The sequence below is a fragment of the Trichosurus vulpecula genome, chromosome 1 (genome assembly GCF_011100635.1).
Source record: "Trichosurus vulpecula isolate mTriVul1 chromosome 1, mTriVul1.pri, whole genome shotgun sequence".
NCBI classification, from domain to species: Eukaryota; Metazoa; Chordata; class Mammalia; order Diprotodontia; family Phalangeridae; genus Trichosurus; species Trichosurus vulpecula.
In genome coordinates this window covers 246,868,100-246,881,583 of record NC_050573.1, presented here as the reverse complement: position 1 = coordinate 246,881,583, position 13,484 = coordinate 246,868,100, and the positions used below count along the sequence as shown (strand labels likewise).

Below are 13,484 nucleotides of genomic sequence, written 5' to 3'. Positions count from 1 at the left end.
ATATATATATATATATATTACAGTTCATGTAAGAGAAATAACTTGACTCCATGCCCTGTCTCTGAATCCAGCTATCAGCTAAGCCAGGCTGCCTTTCTAGTGTTCCTAACAGAGGAAAGTAAACCTGGGCATAGTTGGACAAATAGCTAAATTTGGAGAGAACATAAGCAAAATGCTACAGTGGGAAAAAACAGTGGCTCTATAATCAGAAAACATGGATTCAAAGCTCAAAATTGATGTTTACTACCTACGCCATCTTGGGCAAGTTATTTAAACCTCTCTCCCCCACTCTCTAGCTTAGATTCCTCATCTATGAAATGAAAGTTTGGACTAGATGGCTTTCTATGATCAATGATCACAAGGTTTAAAATTCTACAAGGAAAGGAAAGACAGAAACTCTTATGAAATTCAAAAGACACAAAAGAAAACAATTCCAATGACAAATAAAGGGGAGGAGAGGGATCTAAAAAGACTTATAGAGGCATGGAGAACTTATCAACTAATTTAGACTGTTTTAAAAGGCAAGTATAGGAGATGGAAAGATGTGTAGGAAATTGGGAGTCAATGTGAGAAGATGGCACAACACTGTAAGAATGTTAAGATTCAACAATATAAACAGAAAGAATTAAAAAACAAAACTGAATACTGCATAATTAATTACCATGACTAAGCTTGAACAAGGAGAAGAGATGGAAAAAATCTACTTCCTTCCCTTCTCTGCAAAGGTAAAAGATTACAGGTATGAAACATTTTCAAACATCTTTGATGTATTGGAAGGCTGTGTTTACTTAAATTTCTATGTTTCCTTTTTTTTAATCCTATTACAAAGGATAGTTGGTTGGGTAAGAGAGAGGGGGATGACTTTATTCAAAAAATGAAGGTAAGCTACAAAAGGTATTAATAAAAATATGATTTTTAAAAGTGTCAATAGTGAATAAGAAAGAATTTAAGTACTTAATTATGTACCACACACTGTGCTAAGTTCTGAGGATACAACTACAAAAGCAAAAATAGCATGTGCCTTCAAGAAACTTACATTCTAATGAGACATAGCACACACAGAAGAGAAGACTGGTAGCCAGAGACAGAGACTTCAGTCAGGAAAGTTACAGGGATGGTGAGTGAGGTCATTAAGGAATAGAATGACACACCTTATCCAAGAAGAAAGTAGGATGAGTAATCACCAATGCAGGGGCAGAAAGAAAGGGAGACCAGGAATCTCAGGGAAGATGGTCAGAGAATAGGGAATGCTGAAGCTCAAAATAAGATCAGCCTGGCAAAGAATATTAAGGAGAATGAAAAAAAGAACCATTTTGAGCTATAATGGAAAAAGAAGATGACAAAAGGGATAAGAATGCTACGTGGAGAAGGTGATAGTTCATGAAAGGAAGAAGGCGTCACTACTCAGTTCTTTCTTTGCTTCTGGGTTTTGTTCCTTTCTGCCAAGAAGAATAATGTTTGGACTAGAAAGTACAAATCAATAGCTAACAGGAAGTTGAAATACAAGGTGGATACAGGAATATTAAGGTAGCATCTCGCTACCCCTTGAGAAATTCAAGTCTCTTCTCAAACCATGGAGAATAAGAGATATAGCAGAACTGTCTTGGATCAGTAGTTCTCTAAGTATGTTTCAGGGACCCTGAGGATCCTTGAGACCTTTTCAGGGAGTCATGAGGTTAAAACTATTTTCTAATATGGTAATATCAATAGATGTAACCCACATAAACAAAAAGTATTTTAGAGGAGAGGAGAATAGGGGGAGAAAGTATCTTCCTGAGACCAAAATATCTGAGAACGGCTGCCCTATATAAAGGCAGAGACAGTACACTTATCAAACCTACAGATAACACGATATAAGAAGAGAATTCTACTACCCTGAAAGAAGACAAATCCAAAGGGATCTCCACAGATGAGAGTACTGGGCTGGACCTCACAAAACAAAATAAGTCTAAAAAATATAGTCTTGAACCCAGGTTCCAAAAAACAAACCAACTACATAAATACAATAGGAAAGACACAGCTAGAGAGTTTGAAAAAATATGGAGGCTTCAGTGGACTATGTCTTGAATAGGACAGTATTAAACACATACACACCCCTAATGCACCTTCAGGGTGCCTTAAGAGAAACAAGAACACAGCATCCAGAAAGAGGGAAATGATAGCCCTGCTGGACTCTGAGATGTTCAACTCTAGGCTACACATTTTAGCAAGGATATTAGTTGGAAAGCATCAGGAAGAGAGGAACCAGCACAGCAGAGCATGGGCCCTGAGGTAATGTACATCTATTAAGGTATATGTACATCTGTTAAAGAAAATTAGAGATGGTTAGTCCCATGACAGCATCTGCAAGTAAATGAAATGTCACCAGGAAAGGGATTAGATTTCTGGTTGGGTAATTCATTTTTGCCTTTGTATCCCCAGTACCTAAACTCAGGACCTTGAAACATAATAGGCCCTTAAAAAATCTTTGTCAATATGAACTCAGAAAATACAAAGAGCAGCAACAGGTAACATATGGAGAGGGAGCTTTTAGCTCGGTGTAAGAAAAAACATCTCTCCAGAAGTGGAAAGGGTCATGTCTGGAAGTAACGAATTCTTCAAATAAAGGCTGGATGACCAGGGATTCTTTTTCAGATGTGTATTGGACAAGATGGCCTCTAAGGTTCCTTCCAACTCCAGACTGTAAATCTGTGACTGAAATTCAGTAAGTCCACTTCATCATCTAAAAAATCCTTCTTTCTGTGTAGTGACTATATGTTAAGTCAAAATAACAGAAATGACCTATGATTTTAAGCTGATGACCATTTTATGAAAACACTCCCTTTATGTCAGGGTTCTTCCTCTTTCTCATTGCCCAGGACAACAAAATGAAACTTCGACCTAGCAGAGAAGAAACCAGAAGGTGAACCTCATGAAGCTTGTGACTCAGTAGAACATTAATTAATATGGGGGGGGGGGGGGAACCTTTATGGCATTTCTTATTTCTCTAGGTACAGCCTGGAGTGAAGAATACCTCAGTTCAAATCCAGTCTCACACTTACTAGCTGTGTGTTAAGTCACTTAACCTGTGTGCCTCAGTTTCCTCAACAGTAAAACCTCAACAGTAGCACCTTCCCAAGGCTGTTGTGAGGAATCAATGATGTAATACTTGTAGAGCGCTCAGCACAGTGGCTGGCAGACATTAAGCATTTAATATAAATGTTTGTTTCCTCCTTTCCTTCCTCTATTAGCCACCAACTGCTTACAAAACCTCAAGAAAATACAATCTTCATACCACTTTCTAACTGGACTACTAGGTCTCTCAACTCCATCTCCTTCCAGCTACTAAATGCTTCCCCGCGATTTGATGATACTCCTAACTGGCCCACAGAAGATGGGTCATCTCGGCCTTCTCTATGAATCTCCCTATAGTCCTCCAAGTCTACAACTTCTCACCTCAAATGCATTCTGCCCAAGCTTCCATCCAGTTACCTACGGAAACTGTGAAAAGAGGAAAGGCTGCACACATCTTGTGTATGCAGATGATGAAGGGGCTAGAATTTAAGGTTTGGAGCCAGTAATGTGAACTGAATGCATATAAATTTAACAGGTAAAACTAAATTTTAAAATGAGGCTATTTTCTGAATCTGAAAAACACATGCAGACCCAAAAGACCATCCTATAATTAGCAATGTTTATTTTTCTTCTTTTTTTGCCCTTACATATTAACTACAAATTGAACCAGTGTGCTAAGGTATGCCATCAGAATATACTCATCACCAAGGAGTCCATCACTAACGAACTAGACATACAACAAATTATTTGGGTATTATCCAGCATAAACGGATATTTTTTCTCCCAGCTCAAATGTCATCAACAACTACGGTAGTACAAGAAAATACTCCTTGCATTCCTTTAGGGAAAGGGAAAGAACATTTTAAACTTCATTATAAAATGTTTTTTGCCTGTAAATTTACATACAAATCCTTTATGGCTTCCATATCCACTTCTAATTTTCCAACAAGAAATTTTTTGAAACCTGAAGTAGTGCTGATTTTCTCCACAAGGTGGACATGAGCACTTTTTCTTAACTTCGTTTTCTGAACTAAATACTAGGTGTCATGTATTGTCCTATTTGGTCTCTGAAGTAGTTCATGTTAATACAGGTATCAATTGTACTCTGAAGGGTCATGTCCTATCACCAGTCATACCCCTAACTTTATTTTCACTTGTTTTAGTAAATAGAGATGTAGACATGACATTTAGTTTTCTTCTCTTTCCTATACAAAGTACTGGTACAGTTATTAAAACAGGCACAGAATCATCTCAGTTTCTGAGGTCTGACACTATTTGCCTTGTTGTATCACTACTGTCAATACTACCTAGACACCAATGACTGATATATTCCTAAATTAACCATCAGACAAATGGCTATGCTTGAAATGAACTAGTACAAAAGTTTCCGATTTTAGGCCAGCTCATTCTGCTAAAGTATTTCTATTCCTTTCTAGACATTTACAAAGTTATCCTTCAAACTCTATCCTTGGGCTTTAACAACTGCTTCCAAGTTCAGGTGGTTGGCTTGGGATTGCACTCAAGTTTTAATAGACTACAATTTACAATTCTACTAAAATTTTCAGTTTGATACTTGTGAGAAGGAAGCTAAAGTTTGCAACCATTTGTGCTAAGAGTTTTACCCCACACATTTCACACTAATGGTATTATCAGTGGCAATTATTGTACCCCAAAACCAGCTAGCCCTCTAAAATCAATGTAAAAATCTGCCACCCAACTATCATGAAATGAATTGGTTTCCAAAGAAAAGAATCACAAAAAGCAGTAACTCTTAGGGACCTATCTTCACATGATTAACCTTTGCTAAATAGTTAAGCATTTATTTTGCTTTAAACTTAGCAAGTAGCAGATTATACACCAGGCTAATCTCTGCCAGACCCAAAAGTTATTCTAATTCTATTAACCAGGGCACTGCAAAAAGAATGGTGAATTCAGAAGCCCTGGGTTCATGTCCTGTCCTTCATACTTATATTAGCTGAGTGACTTCAGGCAAATCACAACATTTCATAGCCTTATTTTCCTCATCTTTAACCTATTTCACATGATTGTCATTAAAAAAGCATTTTGTAGATCTTAATGTGTGAGCTATTACTACTTTTGGTATTTTGGGAAGTCTTTCATATATAATAATTAAGTGATTTACTTGGCTAAAATCAAAGGCGTGCCCCAAATATCTAGTTTATAAAGAATGAGAGCTGTCACTCACCTACTGTATCTTTGCCAAAGAGATGAAGACTATGACATGGACATAGAGAGTCAAGAGACAGTCAGAACTTACCTGTACTATGGAAGGTTTCTGGAAGGAAGTTACCACAGTACTTCCTAACTGTGCCACAGTCTTCACAGGGGCAACTGCTTTGATGGGTGTCACTGCCTTTACTGGAGCCACTGCCCTGACCGGAGTCACTGTCCTGACTGGAGCCACTGTCTTGACAGGAGCCACTGCCACTTTCTTAATTAACTGTGTACCAGAGTTCTGAAAAGAAAATATAAAAAGATACAGGATTATTAGGATTTGGAAGAGTTCAGTAAGAGAACAAGCATTTAAGGATTTGTAAAGATCTGTGAACTTTAAAACCCATGGGTTCCTCACACACCACACCCCCCCACCAATGTCCTCCTTCTTCCCACCCTCCCCCAAAGTAGCTGGTCCCATACCAGGCCATCTCTCCTCTAGCCAGGTTCCTTCCTCCCTTGCAGAGCACATTTGTCCTGCCTCTCCTTCTCTGGAACGCCTCATTTATTTGAACTTTTCCTTGCTGAAAGTTTCTCTCTTTCTAGGAAATTGATACCTACCTGTCTGTAACAATCAAAAATGTTTGAATGAGACCCTTTCCTCCTCAATAAGACAAGCGGCCCTCTTATATAGTAGGGGGTAATCCTGCTATCTGCAACCAATCCAGTCATGCACACACCAAACTGGGGAGGAGTGACAAAAGCCTGGCATAGCCAGGGTGCATCAGGTCTAGACAAATGTTCTTCCACAGTCATTAGTTTCCTTCTTCCTGACATGATATCAAGATCATCTCACCAAAGCCTGGACTTCATCAGGGCCAAGTTTCAGATGTAGTCTTGCCTCTCCAGTAACTGCGATCCTTTGACCTCTTGACATTTCTTCTATTGCTCCCTCCCACCACTTTTAATCTCTGCCCCACTAAGTATGTCAGTCAGCTGAGGTTAAAAGCACCCGTAGTGAGCAACATACATTTCTAGCATTATTGACTGGTTTGAACCTTCTAAGGAAATTTCTAAATCTCAAAAAAGCCAGGGCAATGGAATGGAACAAGACCTAAGTCCACCAGCAGAAATTGTTTCATATATGGTTTTAAGATTACATTCAAAGAACATAACCTGAGTGCTCTAGTGCAATGCAATCTTAAATTGTGGAAGTCATCAAAAAAAGACAAACACAGAAGTCTTCTCTATTTCTCATCTCTATTTGGGATAAAAAATCCAATGTAAAATTTCTAATAAAAATATTAACAAACTAAGGTGGAGAGCATAGGATTATAGATTTTTTTTGAGCTGGAAGGGACCTTAGAAGCCATCTAATCCAACCTCCTCGTTTACAAATGAAAAAACTAGGGTCTAAGGTGACTTATCCAAGGTCATGTAGTTATTAAGTAACCACAGCTGAATCTGAGCCTAGGTCCTCTGATTTCAAAGCCAGCGCTCTTTCTACAATCCCACATAATGGGTTTCTCTTCACTTCAAACTGTACAACTTGTACAACCTCAATTTAATTCAGCATTTATTAAGCACCTACTATGTACCAGGCACTGTGCTGAGCACTAGGAATACAAAACCAAAAATGAAACACTTCCTGCCTTCAAAAAGCTTACCTTCTACTGGGGGAAACAACATTTACACTTTGCAGAGGAGGTTCTCCTTCAGGTATGGATTGGATCAGATGGCCTCGGAGGTTCCCTTCCAACTCTGAGAGTCTGTGATTCAAATTATATGTGATAACACTCAGCTACTCTTATCTTGGTCTCTCAGACATGTATGTATTAATTAGTTATTTGTGTCACCTACTTACTTGTGAGTTCCTCTATTACTTACATTTTTATACTACCTTCCATAGGTTTTGTGAATTGAATCTCTACTTAGATTGAACTGAATTCAATGCCTATCAACACTTCAAACTCAATATGCTCATAACTGACCACCACCACCACCCCCCAAAACAAAATAAAACAAAGCAAAATTTTCCCTATTGATGGTGGTGGTACAACCATTCAATCTCATGTCAAGTCCTTTTTTTCAAAGGGGCTATATCTGATGGGCTCTAGGGTTGAAAATAGTCTTAAAGATCTTCTAAGTCAGTGAGTTCCAAACTTTTTCCATTCCACATCCTTTCCCTTGGCTTTCAGTAAATTTTTCTGTACTCCCAGTTCAATATGAAAGGAAATATTCAGTTTACCATAAACATGCACATGGGAAATGAGATTAATTTCTTTTTTTTTAATTGAAATGAGATTAATTTCAAAAGGATAATGCCATCATATCAAATATTCCCATAATTCCTTAATAAACTTCTCATACCTCTTGAGGATATGTGTACCCTGGGGTGGAAACCCTTGATCTAAATCAGCTCCTTCATTTTAAAGAAGAAAAAAACTTAGTCCTAGAGAGGGGCTATAGTCATAGTTAAAGAGCAGAGCCAGGCAGGAATCAAAGCTTTGCAGTCTTGCCAGTCTTACCACTGTTATTCTGATTCATGTCCTCATTAGTGCTCAGCTTAACTATAAGAGTGACCTCCTCCTTGGACTCCCTTCCTCCCATCCCTCCACACAGTTCCCAAAGTTATCTTCCTAATACACAAAAGGATCACTCTCCTACTCAAAAGCCATAAGGGGCCTTCTGTTTTGTCTTCAAGATAAAGTGTAACTCTTTAGACTAACAATGAAGATCCTCCACAAATTGGGTGCAATCTACCTATCCATCTCTATTTCATACTACTCCTAGTCCCATACTGTACTGTACCATACGAACTTGCCTTTTGGCCAATCTTTCATCTTGGTCTGTTCCTTTGCACTTTTCCCCATCCCCATTTCAACCCTTTTCATCTCAGCCTGTTGGAACCATTCTTTTCCTTCAAAGTTCTAGTCAGGTGTCACCTCCCCCATCCCTAATAGCTACCCCATTTGTACCCCCCAAAAAGGTTAAGTGATATTTAAGATTCTCAAAGAAATAAGCAAATAGAATGTTTTTTAAAAGATTTCTATCAAAAATATTTTAAATGCTTTTATACTTGAAGGGTGTCTAAAGATGTCTAAAAACTTCACCATTTATGTGGATATTACATCTCTCCACCCCCCCACACACACCTCAAAACAAAAACACATTCACCTGGCACTGACTATACTTAAAAAAAAAAATCAGCATTTCCTTTTTTCTGTTTTAAAACCTGTATTTTTTAATCTAACACAGTTGGACTGTATAAATCCAACACAGTGGATTTATAAATATAGAATGTGTATATATGTATTAATGTAATATATATATAACATGTTATGATGTTATAGGTCCATACATGCCATATGAACATGTTAATGTGAACTCCTTCCACGACCAAAGGTCAAAATAGAATTAAAGTTTGGTTTTTTTTTTTAATTAGAAATATAAACTTTCTATAAAGAATTACTTTAAAATACTTAAATTTTAAAAAATTTAACTTCTGGTTATTTAAGCAATTTACCAACCTATAAAAAACAAAACCTGGTTAAGTGGGCTTCTCCAAGGTCACACACAGCTCATTATACAATGATTTCAGAAAGCTCATTCAAATCAAGTGTCTGCAAAAGTCAGTCTAGTCTCATTGTAATGAACTATTAAGTATAATCTCACTTCTCAGAGAACCGATAATAAGGCATATTCCACTTTGCTTCCTATCTCAATGGTGAAGGCAGACAAAAGGGGTAAGGGGCGGTACCCTATGGAGGTAGTATGTGTGTATATGTCATCAGACAAGGTCATGGTATTGATAGATTTTGCTTACCGGCACAGTACAGATTTTGACTGCATGAGTACTTGATGGTACTGTTGCTCTTACATTCACAGGGCTTGGTGTTTCAGCTTGAGCTAAAGCTTGTTGGGACACCAACATCAGCTGACCACTATTACTTCTTATCAGAACAGTTCCTGTAGATGAGAGAAAGTTGCAAGTTCTGACATCAATACATCTCCAAAGCAGTATTTTGTATCATTTCCTTTTCCCCTCCTTCTTCCTTACTCACCACAAAATGCTCTGGGGGGGCTTACCTACTCATAACTCAAGTATGCTTTCTCCTTTAAAGCTAGGTAACATGTTAAGTTTTTTTGAAACCACAAATATTAGTAAATTAATCATTCAAAGAATGATTATAGTACTAAAACTTTTTTGTTGCAAGGAAAGGTTCAAGTGGGAGAAGTAGGAATAATATATAAGGAAACTATTGTTAACATGTGGCATAAATAAAATTGGATGACCTGCAAAAAATACTAGGTATCTCCATTCTAATCTCCCAGGTTTTTTCTGCTTAAACTATTTTTTTTCTGTAACATAAAAACAAAGATTTATTGTCTACTCTGTACACAGCATGGGGTTTAAGAGCCAAGCTTTCACTATAATTTCAGTGTTCCTATGTTAGTCAACCAAGACTCATGAGGGTGATCTACCTAAGCAAAGGAACTTTAGACAATGATCCCGCAAGCTTCTTCACCTCTCAGATATTTCAAAGCCTTTAAAAAATGTCTCCATTAAAAGAAAAATACTAATAACATGCACATTGTTGGCCCTTGAGAGATCTGATCTCTTTGCTAGGGATTTTCCACAGCAATAAAAAAGGGTTTTAAATAAGAACATTAGAAAAATGCAACCTAAATATCTTCAGTAAATTATTTGGTTTGAAGAATACCAACAATAATTGCTCTTTGTGACTATTATGGCCAACTCTGCAATCAGAGTAAAGCCAACGGCAGCTTAAATTTGTTCAAAAAGGTCATCATCACAATATAAGACTTGAATGTTATTTTGGCCTGAAGGAAACTGAAAGTTGAAAGCTTATTATTATTATTCAGCAGAAAGTGAGCTGAATTTAAAGCCAAAGGACCTACATTCAATTCTCACCTCTGACACTTAACAACTATGCGACCTTAAGCGAGTCACTTATTTTCTGGGGCTCAGTTTCCTCTCTGTAGAACAAGGGGTTAGACTAGATAACCTCAAAGTTTCCTTCCAGCTCTAAGTCTATGATCCTATGACATAAAAGGTTCTAAAGGAGCACAGCTCTGCCACAAACCCAACTCTAGCAAAGTACCAAAAGTGTACCAGAAAAAAATAATAATGAAATTCAAGGAGAAATAATCATTAAATCTCTATCCAGCCTAGGAATGCACAGAACTAAAAAAAATTCTGCCAACGTTTCTGACAAAAAACAAAGTAGAGAAAGAGAAAGCCAGTTCAGGAAGAGAGGTCCTGAAGCCAGCAGGATCTCAGCCCTGGCCTGCTGAAGCAATAGGAGACAGAGGCCACCACCACAGCTCACTACCATACAGAGAGAGCAAGACAGTATGAGCTGAACTGGGGCCAAGAAATTAGAAGCCAGCACCAGCAGCCCATGAAGCTTTGCAGGACCTGGGGCCACCACAACATTCAAGTGCCCACCAAGAGGCCTGAAGTCAGTGCTCAGAGCCCTGGGGCCCAGGCAGTGGAGAGGACAGAGCCAATGCAACAAACGAGCAGACCCAGCACCAGAAGTCGTCTGAAACTAGCACTCTTATCTGACACAATTCAAAAAAAAAAAGGGGGGGGGGGGGGGGAGGAAAACACAACAACTCCAGCAGAGAGCCTGGCAAGAGTCCTAGATCAAAACAATTTGGAGTCTGTCAGGGCCATAGCAGGGGAAAGAACCAGCTCTAGGTTGGGGCTTGTGCAAGGAGCAAGACACAGAGAAAGGCTAACATGCCAAACACATGTTGGGCCACCAGGAAACCAGGGATTCTGACAGAGGGTGGTGCCTACATACCCTTGGAGAATTAAAGCAGCACCATCCAGACTCCAGAATGAAGAGGATCAAAGCAGGGGGAGAGAGAGGCGATAAGTGACCAAGGAAAGAGAAGAGAGAGGAAAGAGGGAGAAAGACAGAAGAGACAGTTATCTAAATATGGAGGAGGTAGTGAGGTGAAAGGGCAGCCAATATTCCTCACTCTTATCTGAATTAGACAAAAAGAGGGTTGAAGTTACAAACACAAAGTATTTGGTACACAAATATGTTAAATTTAACAGGGAAATAGGTCAGGCCAAGGCAAGAGAAAAGGAGGGTTTAAAAAGGAGACTGGGGGGGGGGGTGTTTAGAATCACAAGCAAAATAAATTTCTACTTTAAAAGGTGGATCAAAGGGGAGATTTAAAGGACAGGAAAAGTATAAAAACCAGTGATTAGGTTCAATCAATAAACATTAAGTGCTTACTATGCACCAGTTCCTATGCTAAGCACTGGAAATACAAAAAGAGGCAAACGACAGTCCCTGCTTACAGTCTAAAGGAAGAGACAAGAGAATGTATAACATACAAACAAGCTATATGCAGGATAAATAGGAAATAATTAAGAGAGGGAAGGCACTAGAACGAAAAAGTGTTGGAAAAGGCTTCCTATAGAAGTTGGGACTTCAGTTGGAACTTAAAGGAAACCAAGGGAGGCCCAGCTGGCAGACATGAGGAGGGAGAGCATATCAGGCATAGGGGACAGGCACAGAAAATGCCCAGAGCCAAGCAAGAGATAGAGTTGTCCTGTTCATAGAACATCCAGGAGGCCAGCGTCACATGTCAAGGAGTATGTGTTTACTGTGTAAGAAGACTGGAAAGGTAGGAAACAGATACTGCACTGTACTGTAGCATTACATTAAATCTTTACTCTGGACAGTATGGTACTGTGTAAAGCAGAAGTACACAAACTTTTAGTTACAGGACCTCTGTACACTCTTAAAATTGTTGAGGATCTCCTCCAAAGAGCTTTTGTTCAGGTATCTACACTTATATTTATAGTACTAGAAGGAAATTAAAACTTTTTTCTATTATTACGAAAATAGTTTTGACTTTAAAAACATCCAGACCACATTTTGAGAACCACTGGTGTAAAGAACGGTAAACAATAAACATTTATTAATATCCTACTTTATGTGCTAGGCACTGCAGATAAAAACAATGGTAAAAGATCGCCCCTGCCTGCATAGAGCTCAATCTAATGAGACAAGCTAACAAATGTGTACAAAGAAGCTATGTATAGGATAAAAAGGAAATAATCAACAGATGGATTGTTAAAGGCTTCCTTTAGAAGCCTTCCCGACTAACATGGGGATCTGAAGACAGGGAAGCCAAGAGACAGAGATGAGGAGGTATGGGGACAACTGGGATCGTTGAGTCTGGAGACTGGATTTGAATCTCTGCTCCTCCTCTGACTTGCTATGTGATCTTGAGTAGATTGCCCAAACAGTCTAACCCCAGCTTCTAATCAGAATAATGGAAGACTACTACTTTGCACTAATATAAGGACATTGAGAATCTTTACAGTATCATATAAGTATTCTTCTTTACTCATTACTGTCTTAATATACCATTTTAAAGAAGATATAACTGCCAAAAATCCTAAATAAAGTACATGATGATGACAAAGTCTTGCTTGTTGACACTGGGAAACAATGGTATTAGTCAATACATTTTATTAGCCTTTTTAAGGGAAAGATGAGAAGAGGTTAAACCTAGCAACAGAATTGCTGAAGTTCAATTTCAGACTGAAAGAAGAAATAAGAGGATCTCTTATTATCAAGATGTAGTTACTAAGTGCCTACTTCAGCAGAATCAGGAAAACAATATATGCAATATATATGCAATGTAAATAGTAAATAGAGGAGCAGTTAGGTGTTGCAGTGAGTAGAGCACTAGCCCTGGGGTCATGAGGACCTGAGTTCAAATCAGTCCTCAGACACTTGACACACTTACTAGTTGTGTGACCTTGGGCAAATCATTTAATCCCAATTGCCCTGCCTTCCCCCCTCCAAAAAAAAACAAAAAAACAATATAAATAGAAATAATAACAATGGAAAGTGGACATGGTAAAATCATTATTTTATAAAATTACATTTTGGCTGGTCCCAAAGCAGTAGGAAAAGGTTTATCTCCTTCTATAGCTTTGTCTACACCATCAGACTCAGGTGATATGTAGATTAGCATGACTGAATTTCCCTGCCCCCCTTTTAATCATGTTATATGGGTTCTCTGAGAGGAAGAAGGAAAGAGATAAGCTGGAAAATGTTAATGATGTAAAAGCACCATAAAGGAATTAATCACTCATAGGACATTTAATTAGTTATAGAGAGATTTCAGACCTGGTATCTATTGATATAAAGGCAGAACATCTCCTGTCGAGAGCTCAACTTGGCCTGATTTAC

At 38.3% G+C, this 13,484-nt stretch overlaps 1 protein-coding gene across 2 annotated transcripts in view; it reads right to left on the bottom strand.

Moving 5' to 3' along the window:
• The window catches only part of TAF4B (TATA-box binding protein associated factor 4b), a 200,810-nt gene that overhangs the window by 131,827 nt on the left and 55,499 nt on the right, over positions 1-13,484 (bottom strand). For both annotated transcript variants that reach the window (XM_036768688.1, XM_036768680.1), the window contains exons 2-4: positions 9,056-9,198; positions 5,471-5,530; positions 5,333-5,380 (exon numbers count right to left, since the gene is read on the bottom strand). In XM_036768688.1, coding sequence (XP_036624583.1) covers positions 5,333-5,380; positions 5,471-5,530; positions 9,056-9,198 — 251 coding nt within the window. The remainder of the gene's footprint in view (positions 1-5,332; positions 5,381-5,470; positions 5,531-9,055; positions 9,199-13,484) is intronic.